Raw genomic sequence first — 20,315 nt, forward strand, 5'->3', positions numbered from 1 at the left:
ATGCGACCATCAATTCATTCAGAGACACGAGTTGAAGTAAATTGTGGCCTTAATCGGTTTACAACTGAGCCTGCCTGCGACTATACTGAACTGAGGGCGAACACCACAGGACAGCAGCACTTATACTTCCTGCTGGGGTTGGAGCCAAGGGTGGAGCCCTGTACAAACTCCTCATCTCCCCCTTTGGGCAGAGCCGCGCAACGGCTCACAGATGGAGCCCACAGGGACACAGTAATGTACAGTGTGAATTTATAGTGGTTACACATTCACCACAACCTGCCACATTAAATGTAAGCGAAAATGGTGTGTCATGAAGGTCAGCCGGCGTGGTCCCGAAGGATGGCCGGTTGGTAAAAATGGGACCTGGGCAAAAAAGTTTGAAAAACACTGGTTTAAATAATCCTATTGAATGGTGAAGCAGGGTCGACCGGCTGAATGGCCTCCCCCTGTTCTATGATCCTAAGATAGCAGGACCAGAGGACACAAACGAATCAACAGAAAGCAAATTTCTTCGATAGAATTATAAATGTGAACAATTAGCAGAGCAGCGCGTGCAAAACAGTGAGCTGCTAGTTTAAACTGGAAGCTGCTTTTTAGGCTGCAGCTCAATCTTTGCCCCGCAGTGATCGCTGCCCCTCAGTGCGCGCGCAGTACGAGGGAGTGGGGCAAAGCCATAGGGTGACCCGGAAGTCGTTTCTTCTCCCTTGATCTCTTTGCCGCGCTTCCGCCTCCGGCTCGCTCTCTTTTTTCGGCGGCCGCCATTCCGAGTGCAGGGTAAGTCCGACCGGCGGCGGAGGGAGAGGGTGGTTGAGTGGGCCTGGCCTGGGATAACGGACCCGTGTGGTAATGATTGGCCCCGGTGAAGAGGGAGGGGGAGTGAACTCGGCTTGGCGAGGCCGTATCCAGATGCGAGAGGACGGCGATGGTGGAGCGGCCGCGTGTCCCGGGCGAGTGGGCCGCAGGCTGTTGAGCCGGCGCTGAGGGAATGGAATCCTTACGGTGCAGAATGAGGCCACTCAGCCCGTCCAGTCTGCACCAACCCTGTGGAAGGGCACCCCATCCAGGCCCCATCCCCATAAACCCACCCAACCTACACCTCCCTGAGCACAGGGGCAACTTAGCACGGCCAACCCACCTGACCTGCACATCTTTGGGCTGTGGGAGGAATCCAGAGAAAACCCACGCAGACACCCAAAACCAGAATTGAACCTGGGTCCCTGGCACCGTGAGGCCGCATGAGGGCCCTGTAAATAGCAGATAGTGAACCCCTCTCCACCGTCCCATAAACCACAGGCCGACCCCACACTCTGGGATGTGAAGCAGTTAAAAAGTTTCAGAAAGGATTGATGAGAATGGTCCCAGGGATGAGGGACTCTAGTTACACGGATAAATTAGAGAAACTGGGATTATAAAAGCAAGTTCTTGCAGGTGCTAGAATCTGAAACAAAAACAGAAAATTCTGGGCAATCTCAGTAGGTTTGAAAGCATTTGTGGCGAGAGAAGGTAGCTAACGTTTTGAGACTAGATGACTGTCAAAACTGGAGAGAATTGGAAATTGGGTCTGATTACACTGTTGTGGTGGGGGGTGGCGTGGAGCAGTGCGGCTGGATAAGGTCCAGCAATAGGTGGAACTTGACAAAGATGTGGCCAGAAAGACAAAGCAAATGTAAATGCTGATGATCAAGGCTAAGAATGATGGTGGCACATAGAGATCAAAATACGTTAATGTCAGAACAAAAGTAAGTATCAAGTGTGTCAAAGGGCAGCAGGAAACAGGTGGCTTATGCGGGACGGGGGGAACGGATGAATGGAAGAAATACAAAATGAATTGATAGAAATAAAATGTGATAGTGGAGAGAGAGTTCACAGTCAGGTTGTTGAACTCAATGTTAAGTTAAGCCTCCTCTATTAAGAAAACTGCTCTAGCCTATCCAATCTATCCTATTGAATGGTGAAGCAGGGTCGACTTCAGTTTTCAAGCCCAGGCAACATTTTTGTAAATTGTTTCTGTACTCTCTCCAGGGCATTATGTTCTTGTAATATGGTGACCATAAATGTACACAAAATTTCCCCATTTTTAAATAATCTTTATTGTTACAAGTAGGCTTACATTAGCACTGCAATGAAGTTACTGTGAAAAGCCCATAGTCGCTACATGTTCGGGTACACAGAGGGAGAATTCCGAATGTCCAAATTACCTAACAACACGTCTTTTGGGACTTGTGGGAGGAAACCGGAGGAAACGCGTGCAGACTCCAGGAGGAAACGCGTGCAGACTCCACACAGACAGTGACCCAAGTCGGGAATCGAACCGGGGACATTGGCGCTGTGAAGCAACAGTGCTACCCATTGTGCTGCCGGTTCCAGCATTACCAACCTTCGGGACCCATTCCAGCCGACCTTCGCGACCCATGTCGGTTCACATGTGTGACCCACCATTTTCTCTTACCTTGTTTGTTGCTGACAAAAATGTAGGAAATGGTTTTTGATCCCTTTGGCTCCCCGACCGTATATAAAAAATGCGACCGCACCGCACATGCGTGTCCCATCATTGGCGCGCATAGTTTTGCACGTGCACACCAATGATTGGGCACGCATGCACAGTGCGACCAAATTTGTTTGGTATGGCTGCGGCCTTTTTGAATGCCGCTTACAGCCTGCATAGTTAAAAGCCAGCTGCTGCGACTGTTTTGCGTGGATTTGGCGATCGGGAGCACCGTGACGTGCGATTCCACGACCCTCCCGACACCCACCCGCGCCCCGGGTTTGACAATGTTTGTTCTATACCATTCAAAAAAGAAAAGCATTCCATATGCTTTAGTTTACCGTTTTGCCTACTTGTCCCATCACCTTCAAAGACCTGTGGACATGCACTCCAATGTCCCTCACTTCCTCTATCCCTCTCAGTTTTCAAAAGGGAATTGGATAAGAACATGAAAGGAAAAAATAGAAGGCTACTGGGAAAGAGTTGGACATGGGTTAACCAAATTGCTCTTGCAATAAGACCTGATATGGAAAATAGGAGCCGGGGAGGCCATTCGGCCCATTGAGCCTACTCTGCCATTCATTGTGATCATGGTTATCATCCAATTCTCAGTAGCCTAATCCTGCTTTCCCCTATATCCTTTGATTCCCTTCACCCTAACTGCTACTGCTTCTTGAAAACATACAATGTTTTGGCCTCAACTACTTCCTGTGGTAACGAATTCCACAGGCCAACCACTCTGGGTGAAGAAATTCTTATCTCTATCCTTATTGGTCTATCCCATATCCTCAGAGACTGGCCCCTGATTCTGGACACACCCACCATCGGGAACATCCTTCCTGCATCTACCCTGTATCGTCCTGTTAGAATTTTATAGGTTTCTATGAGATCCCCCCTCATTCTTCTGAACTCGAGCGAATACAAACCTAATCGATTCAATCTCTCCTCATACGTAAGTCCTGCATTGAATAATGCCTTAATTGAAGCCTACTTGTGACAATAAGCGATTATTATGTGACTGACGAAATAATCCTTCCTTATCCTTGACAACCTGTCTGCAGATATTACCTGGTTGACTATGCCATCCTCCTCCAATGCCTCTCCATTGTTTAAGAACCATTTGGCTTTCACCCTTATGTACGCTGACACATATAGGCACACAATCAAGCAATGTCTTTTTTTTTTAGAACAGTACAGCACAGAACAGGCCCTTCGGCCCTCGATGTTGTGCCGAACAATGATCACCCCACTCAAGCCAACGTATCCACCCTATACCCGTAACCCAACAACCCACATTAACCTTATTTTTTAGGACACTAAGGGCAATTTAGCCTGGCCAATCAACCTAACCCGCACATCTTTGGACTGTGGGAGGAAACCGGAGCACCCGGAGGAAACCCACGCACACACGGGGAGGACATGCAGACTCCGCACAGACAGTGACCCAGCCGGGAATCGAACCTGGGACCCTGGAGCTGTGAAGCATTGATGCTAACCACCATGCTACCGTTATCCATTCTTGCTTCTCTCTATCTTTGTAATCGCCTGCAGCCCCTTACCCTCCATATCTGCAGGCATCTAATTCTGGCTGCCTGAACAGTGCCGATTTTAAATACTCCACCACTGCAGACCGTGCCTTCATTTGCTTAGCATGTAAACTCATAAATGCCCTTAAAACCTGTGCACCCCGACCTCGCTTTCCTCCTTTAAGCCCATCCACTTTGACAAAGCTTTTGACATATTAACTCCTTAAGATGCAGTGTCAAAACATCCCAGGGAAATGCCGTAGGAAGATGGTAAAGGTGCTATATACACATATGTTTTTATACTGTTGGTTGATCATTTATTCATGAGCATCCATAAGTTATATCGAGTAGTAAAAATCTTGATGCAGGACTCAAACATTGTCAATATAGTTTTGGACAAATGTTTCAGTAATGATGATTTATAAAGTACTGTAAAGGCGTCAGTAATTTACATTTATACGATGAGTAATTTTTGACTGAAGTTGGGAGCATTTAATTTAACTGATGGATAATGGGTGCTGATGTGCTCGACTGTTAACTTTGTTTTGTATGTGCCCAGATCCCTGCATAGCAACTGAATACAATCCAACTTCTGAACAAAAGCGGAAACTAAATAAAACCCAACATGCAGAACGACGCTGGCGAATTTGTTGATCTTTATGTTCCACGTAAATGGTGGGTATAAAATATGTGCATGTTATGACCTCTGTGTTGCATGCATTATAATTTAACTAAATTGTGACTCGTTTCTTTTAGCTCTGCGAGCAACAGAATTATTGGTGCCAAGGATCATGCTTCCATTCAAATCAACCTTGCTGATGTGAGTTAAGTCTCAGTAAATGAGAAAGTGGATCTGAATTGTTATTCATAAGGCTAAATGATGCATGTGCATTCATGGTATATTTTTATCCTCCTGCTGTGCCAGTGAAAACACTCAAGCAGATTTGATAGAGATGTTAAAAACCCTGAGTGGTTTCGGTAGACTTAATAATGAGAAACTATTTCCAGTGGCAGAAGGGTCAGTAACCAGAGGACAACGATTTATGGTGATTGGCAGAACGCAAGGTGTTACAAAAAACACGTTTTTACACGATGAATGGCAACCTGAGGGGTGACACAGTGGTGCAGTGGTTAGCACTGCTGCATCAAGGCATGGAGGTCCCAGATTCGTTCCCGACCCCAGGTCACTATCCGTGTAGAGTTTGCACATTCTCCCGTGTCTGTGGGCCTCACCCCCACAACCCAAAGATGTGTAGAGTAGGTAGATTGGCAGCGCTAAAAAAAAATTTTTAATGAAGTGCAATCTGAAATGTACTCCCTGAAAGGGTGGCAGAAGATTCACTAGTTGAAGTCAAGAGAATCGGAAAAATATGCAAAGGAAGACATTTGCAGTGCTCTGCAGAAAAAGTAAGAGGACGAGATTAATTGGATCGTTCCAGTAAAGAACCAGCACAAGCCTGAGGGATGAACGGCTCGGTTTTGTGCTCTTTGAATTTGAAGCATTGTGGACAGCACAGTGGTTAGCATTGCTGCCTACGGCGCTGAACACGGGTTAGAATCCTAGCCCTGGGTCACTGTCCGTGCGGAGTTAGCACATTCTCCCTGTGTCTGCGTTGGTTTCACTCCCCCCAACCCAAAGATGTGCAGGTTAGGTGGATTGGCCATGCTAAATTGCCCCTTAATTGGGGAAAAAATAATTGGTACTCGAAATCTATTTTTAAAAAAAGAATTTGAAGCACTGTGCTGTTCATTTTGCCAATCAAAATGGAAAACAAGCTGTCGGTGCTAAGGTTTTTCTGATGGAGCTACCTTCCAGTGGGCTATGCAATTCGGGATGCATCCCCACTTTGTTGTAAACCACTATAGTGCTTGGAAAGAATTCTTGATGCCTGCCCCCTGCCCAGTGAAGGCTTGCCTGACCAAGTAGTAACTATCCCCTCGAATAGTGGGAAAGGAGTGTATTTTTGTTTAATTTAGTAGCACAGTGACTTGCTGGACAATAGGAGATTGGTTTTGAGCTGATTGTTATCCAGCCCCTGACTAGGGATGTCGGCAGTACCTCAGGACACAGTTGATTGAACAGTCAGCTTGGGTGTTGTGTCATGGAGGGATGAATGCATCACCAAAGGTTAGAATTGTTTACTAATTCCTGGTAACCTTAAGAGGCCTGTGTCCTAAAAAGTAATTTTTATCCTTGGGCAACTCAATAATTGTTTTGTTAAATATATTTTTTCCAAACACAATCAAAAACATACACATACAACAACCCAATATAAATGTAATTCAAACGGTTTGTCAATTTCCCCCCTCATGCAGGCCGGCATCATATGTGCCCCTAAACTCTCTCCCCACTGGTGACAAACAGGTTTTCAGACAAGGACATAAAATCCCATCTCCGACCCCTAAGAACGAACTTAATTTTCTCCGGACTTAAGAACTCACATAAATCCCTCAACCGAGCTGAGACCACTGCGGTGCAGCCGACCTCCAACTCATTAAGATTCACCGGTGGGCAATCAGGAGAGGTAAAGACCATGATATCTCTCTTCTCTCTCTCCACCTCCCCCCGCACACATACGCCGCCCCCCCCCCCCCCCCCCCCCCCCAAATCAGCTGAAGCATGTCTGAAAAAACCCCTAAAATCGGCACCAAAGGGAACAGCAATACCCTGCCCCCCACTAGTTCTGACAGGATCGCAAAAACTTTCAACTTTGCGCATCCCCAGAACATATGAACATGGCTCACTAGCCCTCTCCCATATCTCTCGCATACATCCTCTACCTCTGAGGAAAACCCACTCATGCAGGCCAGAGTCCATGTGCCCTACTGCTTGTAAAATTCGACCAGGAAGCCATCCAGCCCCAGTGCCGCCCCGATTGGATGAACCCTACACACTCCGTTCTTTCTTGCAACCCCAATGGCACCTTCAATCCCTGTCCTGCCCCCCTGTCATTTGGGGCAACCTAAAACAGCCATGACTTCCATCCCCTCCTAATCGTAATTAAAAACCAACTGCTTCTCCCTCCCCTCTGGCCACCCAGAGTGGCACCCACCTCCACTGTGCTTCCGCTAACTAGCATTCCCTGCTAGCATGGCAACTCTTCACCCAATCCAAAGTCCTGCGAATAGGGGCTGCTGCTCCCTCAGTCGCACTGGAGAAGGCTCTCTGCATCTCCTTTCGCTGTTGACAAAACTCTCCCTTGATAAAGTCCATTAAATGCTGCACAAGCAGTGTGACAGATGACCACGACCCTGGTGCTGAGCCACCATGTGTCCTCCAATTCCTGAGCTAGGGCTCTCAATGACTTTTGATGGGTGTGATGCCCTGCCGAAATTCCACTCTGGGGGAGAAACTGCCTCTCGCATCGCACTTTTTCCACAAAAGTCTCCCATTAACTGGGTAGAGAGGGCCAAAAACAAGCGGGAGCCACCTTGTGTGTGACTGATCCGCTTATGGCCACCACTGGAAGTCCAACTCGGAAGTAATCTGACCAGTTTTTTGTGTTTATGAAGTTGGCATGATTTAAGTTGATTAAACACAAGCAGTAGAATGGTGCCCGCTGGTCCCCAAATCATCTTGACCGTTGCAACTCACGACTAAGTATGTCCCTGTAGAGAGCGCACTCCATGAAAATGAGAACTAATTCCCTAATATAAATGACCTTCCTGGTACACTTCCCCTGATTGAAAATGAGCGAGTGACTTATCATCAAATGAGGTAGCACAGGAGGAGGCCATTTGGCCCACTGTGTGCTGGCTCATTGGTAGAATTCTCCCATTAATCCCGCTCTCCTGCCTTTAATATGGTAAACTGTCCTGAGATGTTTCACTGGAGAGTTTTCAAACAGAATTTGACACTCGGGTACAGAATGGGATATTCAGGTACAGAATGGGATATAGAGGCAAGTGACAAAAAGCTTGGAGGTAGGATTTCAGGAGCATCTTAAACAGGGGTGGGCAAACTACGGGCCGCATGCGGCCCGCCAAAGGTATTTCTGCGGCCCACCAAGTCATTTAAAAAAAAAATTTAAAAGAATTTTTTTTTTTTTTTTTTTTTAAGGTTAATGGGGGGGCTGTTGGGTTACTTACTGGTATAGGGTGGATACGTTGACTTGAGTAGGGTGATCATTGCTCGGCACAACGTCGAGGGCCAAAGGGCCTGTTCTGTGCTCTACTGTTCTATGTTCTATATGAGGTGCCCAGAATCATAACCGGGTGAAGTAATTATTTTACTTAATATACTATGCGGCCCTTTGTGAATTGTGAATTTCTGAATGTGGCCCTTGCCCACCCCTGATCTTAAAGGAGCAAAGACAGATTTAGGAAGGGAATTCGTACAATTTAGGACCCAAGTAACAGACTCTCTGTCACCAATGGTGGAACAATTAAAATTAGGAGTGCACTAGAGGTTAAAATAGGAATAGCACAGATATCTGGGAGGCTGTAGGGATTGGAATGGGCAAGGCCATAGAAGGATATTAAAGTAGAGCGAATGGGTTTAATGTCAAGCTGTTGCTCAGTCCGGAACTGTTGTAATCAGGAAGTGTAGATGGTTGGTTAACAGGACGGCCAACAGTGTTTTAGGTGAGTTCAAGTTTGTGGGTGACAACCAGGAAAACAACAGAGTAGTCCAGTCCGGAGGTAATGTCATGGATAAGGGTTTCAGTAGCAGGTGAGCTGAGGCAGGGCAAGAGGAGGTGGTGGGTGTCAGGCAGGCAATGGGCGACACAGTGGTTGGTGCTGTTGTCCAGGGACCTGAATTCGACTCTGACCTTGGGTGACTGTGTGGGGTTTGCACATTCTCCCTGTGTTTGTGGGGTTCCCCATGGTACTTCGGTTTCCTCCCACAGTCCAAAGATGTGCAGGTTAGGTGGATTGGCCATGATAAATTGCCCCTTGGTGACCAAAAGATAACTGGGATTGCAGGGTTACCGGGATAGGGTGGGGGAGTGGTCCTGCATGGGGTGCTCTTTCAGACAGTCGGTGCAGACTCGATGGGCCAGGTGACCTCCTTCTGGACTTTAGATGTTTTTATGAATGTGACAAAGGAGACAGAGTGGAGGGTTTGCAGGAGGTGATGGTGAGGTAGAACTGAGTGTCGGCGTGCATGTGAGATCTGGTGTGTTTTTGTTGATGTCACCGAAGAGCAGTGTGTAATTGGAAAACAGGAGGGAATCAATGTTCAATTGTTAGAGAGGCTCGCAAGATAAGTACGGATCTTGTCAATTTCAGCCCAGCTGGTGAGCAGATGTGCTGGAGATGGATGGTACAGTCAACTGTGTCAGAGATTGCGCAGAGGTTGAGAAAGATGGGGTAACCTACTTTAATCACTCACATAGCACATCAGTTGTGGGCAGCACGGTAGCACAAGTGGATAGCAGTGTGGCTTCACAGCGCCAGGGCCCCAGGTTCGATTCCCTGCTGGGACACTGCAGAGTCTGCACGTTCTGAGTGGGTTTCCTCCGAGTGCTCCGGTTTCCACCTACAGTCCAAAGACGTGCAGGTTAGGTGGATTGGCCATGATAAATTGCACTTAGTAACCAAAAAAAGGTTAGGTGGGGTTACGGGGCTAGGGTGGAAGTGAGGGCTTAAGTGGGTCGGTGAAGACTCGATGGGCCAAATGGCCTCCTTCTGCACTATGTTTTATGTTGTGTTGGCAGGAGTTAAAATCTGATTGGAAACATTTAAACACGGTGTTTCAGAAAAGCTGGACATTTCTCTAACTGCACAATGAAGGAGGGAATTGCATTTGATTTGGGGGAAGGGAACATTATTCCCTGTGTATTTTTCAAAAAGAATGTTTCCCCATGCCGCCTTTGATTCTTTTGCCAATCACCCCTGTCCTGCACTTACTTGATATTTACGCTTATAGAAACTGTCAGTTTGAATAAGTCTATTCCTAACTTTCTCTGCTGTAAGGAAAACAGCTTCTCCAGTCTCTCCACATAACTAAATCCCCTCATGCCTGGTCCTGTTCTAGAGAATCTCTATTTTTATTTGTTCTTGGGATCTGAGCTTTGCTGACAAACACCCTCGTTTGTCCATCATTAATAATAATAATCGCTTATTGTCATGAGTAGGCTTCAATGAAATTACTGTGAAAAGCCCCTATTAGTTGCCTTTGAGTGGGTTGTGGTGAGTTGTTTACAGACCAATGCTGCTAAGGAAGGAATTCTACGATTTTGTACCAACAGCAGTGAAGGAATGGCATAGTTCCCAGGTTAGGATGGTGTGTGGATTGGAGGGAACTTGCCATTGATGGTGTTCTGGTGCACCTGCAGCCCTTGTTCTTTTAGGCGGTAGAGGATCTACTCCCCCTCAAGCCCTTAACATCCTATGCCTAGTGTCAGAATCGAACACTGCTCCCTAACAGAGTGTTTCAGAAAGGGTTAACATTATTTCCTTGCCACTGTAATCTAGTCCTCTGGTGTATAAACCAAGAATCCCATCTTTTTTAACAACTTTCTCAACTTATCCTGCCACCTTCAAAGGGGTTGTTTGTTCACTTGATTTGAAATGGTGCTATTTAGTTTTATACTTCCTACCGAAATTTATCACTTCACACTTCTCCACGTTAATCATCCACCGTGTGTCAATCTGTGACTGCCTGAAGTCCTTATTGCTCACATTTGCAAGTTTGTTGTGACTTGAAAATCTTGCAATTAAACCCTTCATATCCAAGTCCAGGTAATTTATATACATAAAAAAGAGCAATTGTCCTAATACCAACCCTGATGGACCACACTGCATACCTTCCTCTAGAACCATTCACCGTTACTTTTCTGTCCCTTAGCCAGTCTTGGATTCACATTGTGACTGCCACTTTAATCCCAGTGGCTTCGATTTTGCTAATAAGTTATGTGATGTTTTGCTGAAAGCTTTTTGAAAGTCCACATGAACAACATCAAGCGAACTGCCCTGAACACCTATTGTCTATTACTTCATGGGAGATGCTGATTCTGGTGGATTGACACGATAATACATATTAAGCTGTAGAATATAAATTGTTGAATTTTTTTTCAAATCGTCCGGGATACCTGTTGGTGCTTTCCAAAATCATTTATCTCTTGGTTCTTTTTATCTTAGGTTGACAAAGTAACAGGAAGATTTAATGGTCAGCACAAAACCTATGCTATCTGTGGAGCTATCCGTAGGATGGTATGTACGCATTTTGGGAACACTGAAGAAAATCAACCTTCTGTATTAGGATTGTTTCTGTCCCCGTCTTGCAGGCTGCTGGTGGCATCAATTTTATGTCTCTTTGAAATTAAAATTATTGCACAAGAACTTTATAGATGAGTCCGTGTGTTCTAACATTAAATCAAATTTACTTATGTTTATGCCTTATGGAAATTTTGGAGAGATTTTAGAATATTCCTGAACTCCTGTTTCACCTTTTCTGTGTGTAAAATAAATCGGGAAAGAAGAAAAAGTAAGTACTTTTAAACAAGTGGCAGCTCTGTAAAATTTACAACGGCTTCATATCACAGGAGAGCTTTAATTTTATTGTTCTTTCCCAAGAATGTGTCTATAAGAAATGCCATTCTTGCCTTAGCTGCCCCTTTGTCAATATCGCAGTTAACAGGGAATGTGTGCGTGGCGCAGTGGTTAGCACTCTGCCTCGCAGCACCGAGAACCCGGGTTCGATCCCGGCCCCAGGTCACTGTCTGTGTGGTATTTGCACATTCTACCCATGTCTGCATGGGTCTCACCCCCACGACCCAAAGATGTGCGAGATAAGTGGAATAGCCACGCTAAATTGCCCCTTAATTGGTCAAAAAGAATTGGGTACTTTAAATTTACATAAACAAGAAATCTTCCTTATTACCTCTGGAACCATTCAATAATGAGCTGGGGCTTTCAGAATGCCTCAGCTCAGAATGGTAGTACACTCTAGGAAAGAAGAATCAGTACTGAATTTGAAGTATGTTCCACAAAATAAGAGGTTAATATTTTCCTGCTTGCCCAAAGTACGGGGTAAAGTTTTATTCGCTCAGTTGAATTCGGTTGGAGGAGTGGGCAGAACTATTGTCAGCTGAAGCCCCCCTCCCCCCCATGATAAAATAACCTATTGATGTTCTTGTGGATAATGGGATTTGGTTACCGTGCCAGAGAGTGACTGGCACTTGTGGAGTCACACCTCAGCAAGGAGTCAACAGCTTCAGGTCAGGAGATACAAAATCTGACAAAAGATTTGCCTTCACATCCGTGCATATAGAACTAGGGCTGCTTTTTAAAATTTTACGCTTGTGTTGAATGTTTCTGGATTGCAAGTATCTGACTCAGTGAGGTAACTTTATAAATTTGTCATTTGATTTGTGGTGGCAAAAAAGCAAAATATTTTTGACATCAAATACCATTTTTTTTGGTGACCAGGGAATGCAATCAAACTTGGTGTGTGTGTGTATGAGGAGGGATGTTACAGTTTATTTTTTAATTACAGGGTGAATCAGATGATTGCATCTTGAGGCTGGCTAAGAATGATGGCATTGTGGCTAAGTAAGTTGAATTTTGAGCCTTTTATATGCCATGATTTTCTTTGTAGTGGTGTTGATGTATTTCTGAAACTAGCACATGAGAGGTGTTAGTACTGGGGAGTGGAGCACATTATGTTTCTAACGCAGGCTACCAAATTAGAGGCAGTTTTGTTCCTGTGATCCCAAACTCAACATGAAGTTGATGAAAATCAGAAAAAGGTGGGAACATTGGGTCATGCAGCATCTGTGGAGAGAGAAACAGTCTTAATTTTTCAAGTTTATGATCTTACATCAGAACTTGATTAAGACTATATATAGCTAGCATTACAGCTAGAAGGTCGAGGAAATCTTGATCCCATCAGTAGAGAGGCTGAATTTGAACCAAAGGTTGCTGCATGAACTAGGGCAGGGGTGGGCAAACTTTTCCGTGCAAGGGCCACATTCAGAAATTCACAATTCACAAAGGGCCGCATAGTATATTAAGTAAAATAATTACTTCACCCGGTTATGATTCTGGGCGCCTCATATAGAACATAGAACAGTACAGCACAGAACAGGCCCTTCGGCCCTCGACGTTGTGCCGAGCAATGATCACCCTACTCAAGTCAACGTATCCACCCTATACCAGTAAGTAACCCAACAGCCCCCCCCCCCATTAACCTTAAAAAAAAATTTAAAACAAAAAAAAAATTTTTTAAAAAAATTTTTTTTTTTTTTTTTAATGACTTGGTGGGCCGCAGAAATACCTTTGGCGGGCCGCATGCGGCCCGCGGGCCGTAGTTTGCCCACCCCTGAACTAGGGAATAAAAGAAGAGACCATGAACAGGAGAGCAGAAGAGTGGTGGAATGGGGGTGGATGGTAGCTTTGAACTGAGGGAAGGTGGGGAGATTAACAAATAAATAGCTCAACTTCGTGTTAGAAATTAGGCACCGTGGTTAGCACTGCTGCATCACGGCGCCAAGGTCCCAGGTTTGATCCCGGCCCTGGGTCGCTGTCCGTGTCAAGTTTGCACATTTTTCCCGCGTTTGCGTGGGTTTCATCCCCACAATCCAAAGATGTGCAAGATAGGTGGATTGGCCCTTAATTGGAAAAAATTAATTGAGTACTCTAAATTTATTTTATAAAAGAGGAGGACTAAATGTTCTTACTCCACACCAGTTTGAGGCTGAGGGCATTGGGTTCTTGTTGGCACTGAAGAAGGCCTGGGTGTTGTGTTTGTCGGCGAGGAGTTGAGTTCCTGATCTTTCTTGATTTTCGTTCTTCTTTGTACCTCTGCCGTGGCTAATTGATGAGCTCTCCTCTTTGCCTTGCTGGGTATGTTGTTTTACTAGACGTGGAGAGCTTTCCTCTTCTTGTCAATGAGATCTTGGATGGTGTGGTTGTCCTTGTCGAACCAGTCTTTGTGTTTCCTGGTTTAGTAGCCAGTGGTTTCTTCACAGCTAGAGATGATGGCTATCTTCAGCTCTTTCTGAATTAGAATGGATGGACATTTTGGAGAAGACATTGTTGGAAGTTCACTGCATGCTTGATTCTTGAAACCGCTCCACGTTGGATCTTTTTCCTGAACTCTTTCTTCATCTTCCGCTACTCCTGGTGGAGTTAAGTGGACATAGCGGAGCGGGTGAGCCGGTGGGTCTGTCCAGCAGTCATCTGCATTGGTCATTGCTTTTGGTGATGAGGGCCTCCTTTTTAGTCTCGGGATTGGATGATGACGAAGTCGAACATGTGCCAGTCCTTTGTGGATATCTTCAGAGGGACTTGAACTTGTCTTTTTGGTGTAATAGTGTACTGGTGAGAACCCCTTTGGAGTTGCAATTTCCAACTCCTTCCTTTTCAATGGTTCCTTTCCAGAGTTGGGAGTTCTTTCCAACCCTGGCGTTGAAGGCCCCAAAACGGAGCAGCTTATCTTCCTTAGTGATGTTGTCCGGGGTGGAGTACAAGCCTTTTTTGAACTCATCATTGGCATCGAGGATTGGGGCCTAGGCACTCATGACTGTTGCCTGCTTGTTCTTGGCAAGTTGTAAGCAGAAGGTCATGGGGCGCTCATTGATGCTGACGGGGAGCTCCAAAAGTTGGTTGGCAGGTTTGTTCTTCATGTCAAAACCAATTCCATGCGTCCTGGGCTGATCCTCGGGTTTTCCTCAGCTGAAGAAGTGTAATAGCGCCATCTTCCCTCAGCTGCCCTTTGCCTTCTCTTTGGGTCTCTTGCAGGCAACGACGTTGAAGTACCTATGAGTTTACGGGCAACAAGGGCAGTTCTCCATTCCGGTCGATTGTTTTGCTCATTACCATGAGTCTTCGTACATTCCAGGTTCCGAATAACTTTGATTTTCTGACTAGGTGGATGAGCCTGCTGGGTGCAGTTTTCCAACCATGTTGGGGGTGGATCTAATAATTCCACCAGCGGCCTAGAAGTATTTGCATCCGCTTAAAAAGTGCTGTAATGGTCGGAGTACTTTCGGTTGTACCGGGGGACAAGACGGGGTGTCCCCTGTCCCCCTTGCTCTTTGTGTTGGCAATTGAGCCCCTGGCCATGGCGTTGAGGGAGTCGGGGAACTGGAGGGGCCTGGTGGGGTGGGGAGGAGCATCGAGTGTCGCTTTATGCGGGCGACCTGTTGCTGTATGTGGCGGACCCGGTGGGGGGGATGCCGGAGGTGATGAGGATTCTTAGTGAATTTGGGGGCTTCTCTGGGTATAAGCTGAACCTGGGCAAGAGTGAGTTGTTTGTGGTGCACCCGGGGGATCAAGAGGAGGGGATTGGTAGGCTCCCACTGAAGCGGGCAGGGAAGAGCTTCAGGTACCTAGGAGTCCAGGTGGCTGGGAGCTGGGGGGCCCTGCACAAGCTCAACCTCACAAGGTTGGTGAAGCAGATGGAGGAGGAGTTCAAAAGGTGGGATATGTTACCGCTGTCACTGGCGGGGAGCAGGGATAGGGGGAGCTGCCGCTGCCCAACCTATGTGGGTACTATTGGGCTGCCAACGCAGCGATGGTGCGTAAGTGGGTAATGGACGGGGAAGGGGCAGCATGGAAGAGGATGGAGGTAGCGTCCTGTGTGGGCACGAGCCTGGAGGCGCTGGTAACGGTGCCGTTGCCGCTCCCTCCAACGAGGTATACCACGAGCCCGGTGGTGGCGGCTACCCTCAAAACTTCGGGGGCAATGGAGACGGCATAGGGGAGAAGTGGGGGGCTCGATGGAGGCCCCGATATGGGGGAACCATCGGTTTGTTCCAGGGAGCATTGATGGCGGATTTCTGGGCTGGCACAGGGTAGGGGTTAGGAGGTTGAGGGACCTGTTTGTGGAGGGGAGGTTCGCGAGCTTGGGGGAGTTAGAGGGGAAGTTTGGGCTCCCCCGGGAACATGTTTCGGTACATGCAGGTTAGGGCGTTTGCCAGGCGGCAGGTGGAGGGGTTCCCCTTGTTGCCCCCAAGTTGGGTACGGGACAGGGTGCTCTCGGGGGTGTGGGTTGGAGGAGGGTGGATTTCGGACATATATCGGGTAATGCAGGAGGTAGATGAGGCCTGTGGAGGAGCTGACGGGTAAATGGGAAGAGGAGCTGGGTGAAGAGATTGAGATGGGGACGTGGGTGGATGCCCTGGAGAGAGTGAATTCCTCCTCTTCCTGTGCGAGGCTTAACCTCATACAGTTCGAGGTGCTGCATAGGGCCCCCATGACTGGGACGAGGATGTAGGTTTTTCGGGGTCGAAGACAGGTGTGCTCGGGGTGCCCAGCGAACCACGCCCATATGTTTTGGACGTGCCCAGCGCTGGGGGAGTTTTGGAAGGGAGTAGCAAGAACGGTGTCGAGGGTGGTGGGATCCAGGGTCAAGCCAGGCTGGGAACTCGCAATTTTTAGGGTTCCAGTGGAGCCGGGAGTGCAGGAGGCGAAAGAGGCCAGTGTCCTGGCCTTTGCGTCCTTAGTAGCCCGGCGGAGGATTCTTCTTCAGTGGAAGGATGCGAGGCCCCCAAGCGTGGAGGCCTGGATCAATGATGGCGGGGTTCATCAAATTGGAGAAGATGAAATTTGCCCTGAGGGGATCAGTACAAGGGTTCTTTAGGCGGTGGCAGCCCTTCCTGGCGGAACGGTAGCGAAATAGGCCGGCAGCAGCAGCAACCCGGGTTGGGGGGGGGGGGGGGGGGGTTTGGTTCGGTGGGAGGGAGAACTGTGTACATGGGTTTGTGGGATGTGGCGGGTGTTATCTCTTTCCTTTTTGTTTTTGTTGTTTGCTGGGTTTTTGTTTGTTTTGTAGTTGGGTGGGTGTTGTTCTTGGGTGTTTACCATGGTTGTTTTGTTAATGTGTTGTTTATATTTTGTGAAAATCTTAATAAAAATTATTTTATTTTTTTAAAAAGTGCTGTAATAATTTCCTGTCACAAACATATATTCATACAGGGCAGCACGGCGGAGCAGTGGTTAGCACTGCTGCCTCTCGGCGCCGAGGTCCCAGGTTCGATCCCAGCTCTGGGTCACCGTTCCTGTGGAATTTGCATGTTTTCCCTGTGTTTGCATGGTTTTTGGCCACACTAAATTGCCCCCTTGATTGAAAAAAATGAATTGGGCACTCTGGTAAGTTTATTTTTTAAAAAGGAGAAAAAATATTCAGACCTTTCTGACTTTGCACGCTAATACAGATATTTTTGCCTTCGACCACTCACCCCTTAATACAGGAAGTTATTAGCAAACTTGCAGAATTGATGAATATTTGGCAAATTAACTTCAGTACGGATCGATAGCTGTGAGATGCTGCATCTTGATAAAAAGATTAAGGAGGCCACATATTTTTGGAAATAAGTACCAAAATGCAATGGATTTATCTGCAAGTACAGCCACACAAAACACAGTTTTGACATGTGTTTGGGTGGCAGTCGTTAGCAGTACTGACTCAGGGCCAGGGTTCTAATCTGACCTCGGGTGACTGTGGCGTTTGCACATTCTCCCCGTGTCTGCATGAGTTTACTCCCACAGTCCAAAGAAGTGCAGGTTAGATGGATTGACCCTGCTAGATTGCCCCTTAGTGTCCAACAGTTGGGTGGGGTTGGGGGGATGGGGCGGTGGGTTGGGCCTAGGATTTGTTTTGCATTGATTCTGAATGTGTCTTCTAACTTCTGCCTTTTGTTTGTTTTTTCAGAGCTGTCTAACAAGCTGAAGACTCGAGTTATAAGAAGTTTCATGTTTGTATAGAAATAAAAAGCCGAGCAAAAACATAAAGACCCTTCATGCTTTTTTGTCATTGGTGACAGGAGAAAAATAAATTCAAGCCACACACAATTGGTAGTTTTAATTTTACCCAATGAGTGATACTTGGGTGCATCACAAGGTACTTACCATCAAAGCGACTTATTTAAAGTTGCAAGCAAATAGTTATTTGGCTCAAATTGTTTTCATGGTTTACTGTGCTTCTACGTGCTACTAATTTGCCCAATACAGAGAAACCATGTAGAGAATTCTCCACATCCTTTGCTTGCTGTGTGGCCAGTCTGTTGGTCCAATAAAAATCTGACCTCACAGGCCTCTTATTTTAACATTTTGAGGATTTTCCTTGATACTACAGCTTACTACTGGCTGTTGTTCACTTGATGGAAGCACTTCGTTTTTTCAGCAGACCGCACGGTGAAAGAAGCATATACACCTATGCGAGTAAATAGTTCCTGATAATGGGGCAATCTGATCTGCTTGAAACATTTATTTCTGCATAATCTGGTAGTTTTTGAATTGTATGATCATTTTTTGAGCAGATGCAAATTTAAGTCAAAGAAACATCAGTCAGCTTAAGGTTCAGTTACTCTGTTACTTTTCGATCAGTGTGAACCAGTATCAGGTGCTCGTTGCGTTTTGATCAATGCTCCGTCGAACCAAGCAGTGTGATGTACTTTCCTTGGGGCCATGTCACGCTCTGACACGAGTGCGTTCCAACTCCAAACCAGTGTACGGTTACATTTCCAAAACATCCAGGTGGAATTTTGGACCTGTAGAAAATCTTTGAAAAATGTTAACAATGTCACTGCAATTTGGAGCCTGTAATTGCAAAGCATAATGAGGTAGATACCAGGCTCTCATCCATAGCTACGGTGTAAATGTAGCATTATCCATCAGCAGCTCTTCCTTGCTTCCACGAATAACAATGGATTGGCTGGTGATCACTGCTGATAAAGGATACAGAGGGGCCAGTGTTGTCAGCCGGCAAGAGAGCCATTGTTTCTGACGGTGTGACAATACTGGAAGAGTGTTTATTTCCTGGACTACCATTGTGATGCGTGCTTTCTAAAGGACTATCTTAAAAGAACTTTTGATCAAAAGCCATGTGATTAAAATGGAGATGCCTGAATGGGAAATTGAAATGGCAGGTTACAGGGATTATACTTGTGAACAGAATCATGGTGCTAAACAAAATAATTTAATTTGCATTTGGTCATCCCAGTCGGTATTGAACAGATCATATTGAGGCAGGCACCATATGCTAAGTTAGAGGAAGTACTGTACACAGATCACAGTTTCCTCTGCAAGGGTTGGTGCCCTGTCCAGTGGTGTCAGGTGATAAATGGGTAGATAAATGCTTGCACAGGAGGATAACAATCTTTATCGTCACAAGTAGGCTTACATTAACACTGCAATGAAGTTACTTCAAAAATCCCCTGCGGTGCCTGTTCGGGTACACAGTGAGAATTCAGAATGTCCAATTCACCAAACAAGCGTGTCTTGCGGGAGGAAACCGGAGCACCTGGAGGAAACCCACGGAGGCACGGAGAACATGCAGACCCCGCACAGACAGTGACCCAAGCCAATAATCGAATGCCAAGAGACCACAAGAATTCGGAGCAGGAGTAGGCCATTAACCCTTCAAACCTGCTCTGTCATCAGAAAAGATCATGGCTCATCAGACTGGCTTTAACTACACTTTCCTGTCTGCCCCCACCCCCATAACCCTTGACTCTTGTTGAGTAAAAGTCTGTCTCACTTAGCCTTGACTATATTAATTGACCCACTCTCCACTGCTCTGTAGAAGAAAATTCTACAGACATAATGGACTTTCTAGAGAAATAGAGGACTTCCCCACAAGGGGGAACATCCTCTCAGCATCCACCCTATGAAGTATCCTCGGGGTCTTATTTTTTCCAGTAAGATCTATCTATGAAAGCAGAGGGAAAGATGTATTTAGCATGGGATATGCAGGCAGGTGAATGCAGTGGCGTGAAAAGTGGGGATGGTAAAGGATGAAACTAGAGCAGGGAAACTGGGATGAAACGACTTTTGTCTGTGATGGTGGAGATGGATACTCAACTGAGAAGAAATCATTTAATCCAAACAAATACCGGGCAGTGCAGTGGTTAGCACTGCTGCCTCAGCGCCAAGGTCCCAGGTTCAATCCCGGCTCTGGGTCCCTGTGGAGTTTGAACATTCGCTGCCACAACCCAAGTTGTGCAAGGTAGGTGTTGGCCGCACTAAATTACTCCTTAATTGGAAAAAATGAGTGGGCACTCTTAAATTTATTTTAAACTATTTACATGGACCTGTATCTTACAATTCTCATTTTTTCATACTACCTTATGTTAATATTACTTTAATTATCCATTCCCCTTTAACTTTTCAGCAATTTGCATGTCATTCTACATCCTTATAATTGCACACCCTGCCCTCGTCACCTTTATTTTATTTTGTATCTTTTTAAATACTGGTTAACAACCCCATTTTCAGTGCCAAAATTCAAGGGTAGGCATATACGCGACATACAAGTCAAACCCCTAATTAGGAATTGACCTCAAATGCATGTTTTACTCATTAAGTTGGTGTGTATAGGCTATGTTGCCAAAAAGATGTATGGGAATTTAAGT

General features: G+C 46.1%; 1 protein-coding gene across 2 annotated transcripts; it reads left to right on the forward strand.

Moving 5' to 3' along the window:
- Window positions 1-662: 662 nt before the first annotated feature.
- Window positions 663-17,751, forward strand: rps21 (ribosomal protein S21). 2 transcript variants are annotated; one of them, XM_038803516.1, is made up of 6 exons: window positions 663-774; window positions 4,571-4,686; window positions 4,768-4,831; window positions 11,098-11,169; window positions 12,455-12,510; window positions 17,615-17,751. In XM_038803516.1, exons 2-6 carry the CDS (start codon window positions 4,637-4,639, stop codon window positions 17,622-17,624), a joined length of 252 nt encoding a protein of 83 aa, XP_038659444.1. In that variant the 5' UTR covers window positions 663-774; window positions 4,571-4,636; the 3' UTR covers window positions 17,625-17,751. The 2 variants fall into 2 exon arrangements, with proteins under 2 accessions (XP_038659444.1, XP_038659445.1); XM_038803517.1 differs by lacking the exon at window positions 17,615-17,751 and having other exon boundaries at window positions 12,455-12,514.
- The last annotated feature ends 2,564 nt before the right edge of the window (window positions 17,752-20,315 follow it).

Source organism: Scyliorhinus canicula, chromosome 7 (genome assembly GCF_902713615.1).
Source record: "Scyliorhinus canicula chromosome 7, sScyCan1.1, whole genome shotgun sequence".
NCBI lineage: Eukaryota > Metazoa > Chordata > Chondrichthyes > Carcharhiniformes > Scyliorhinidae > Scyliorhinus > Scyliorhinus canicula.

What these genes read in the sequence shown, in the direction of transcription:
- rps21 (XM_038803516.1), top strand. Translation starts at nt 4,637, where the DNA reads ATGCAGAACGACGCTGGCGAATTTGTTGATCTTTATGTTCCACGTAAA. An exon ending in CTTTATGTTCCACGTAAATG is followed by an intron (nt 4,687 to 4,767) that starts GTGGGTATAAAA and finishes CGTTTCTTTTAG; the next exon opens with CTCTGCGAGCAACAGAATTA. An exon ending in GTGGAGCTATCCGTAGGATG is followed by an intron (nt 11,170 to 12,454) that starts GTATGTACGCAT and finishes TTTTAATTACAG; the next exon opens with GGTGAATCAGATGATTGCAT.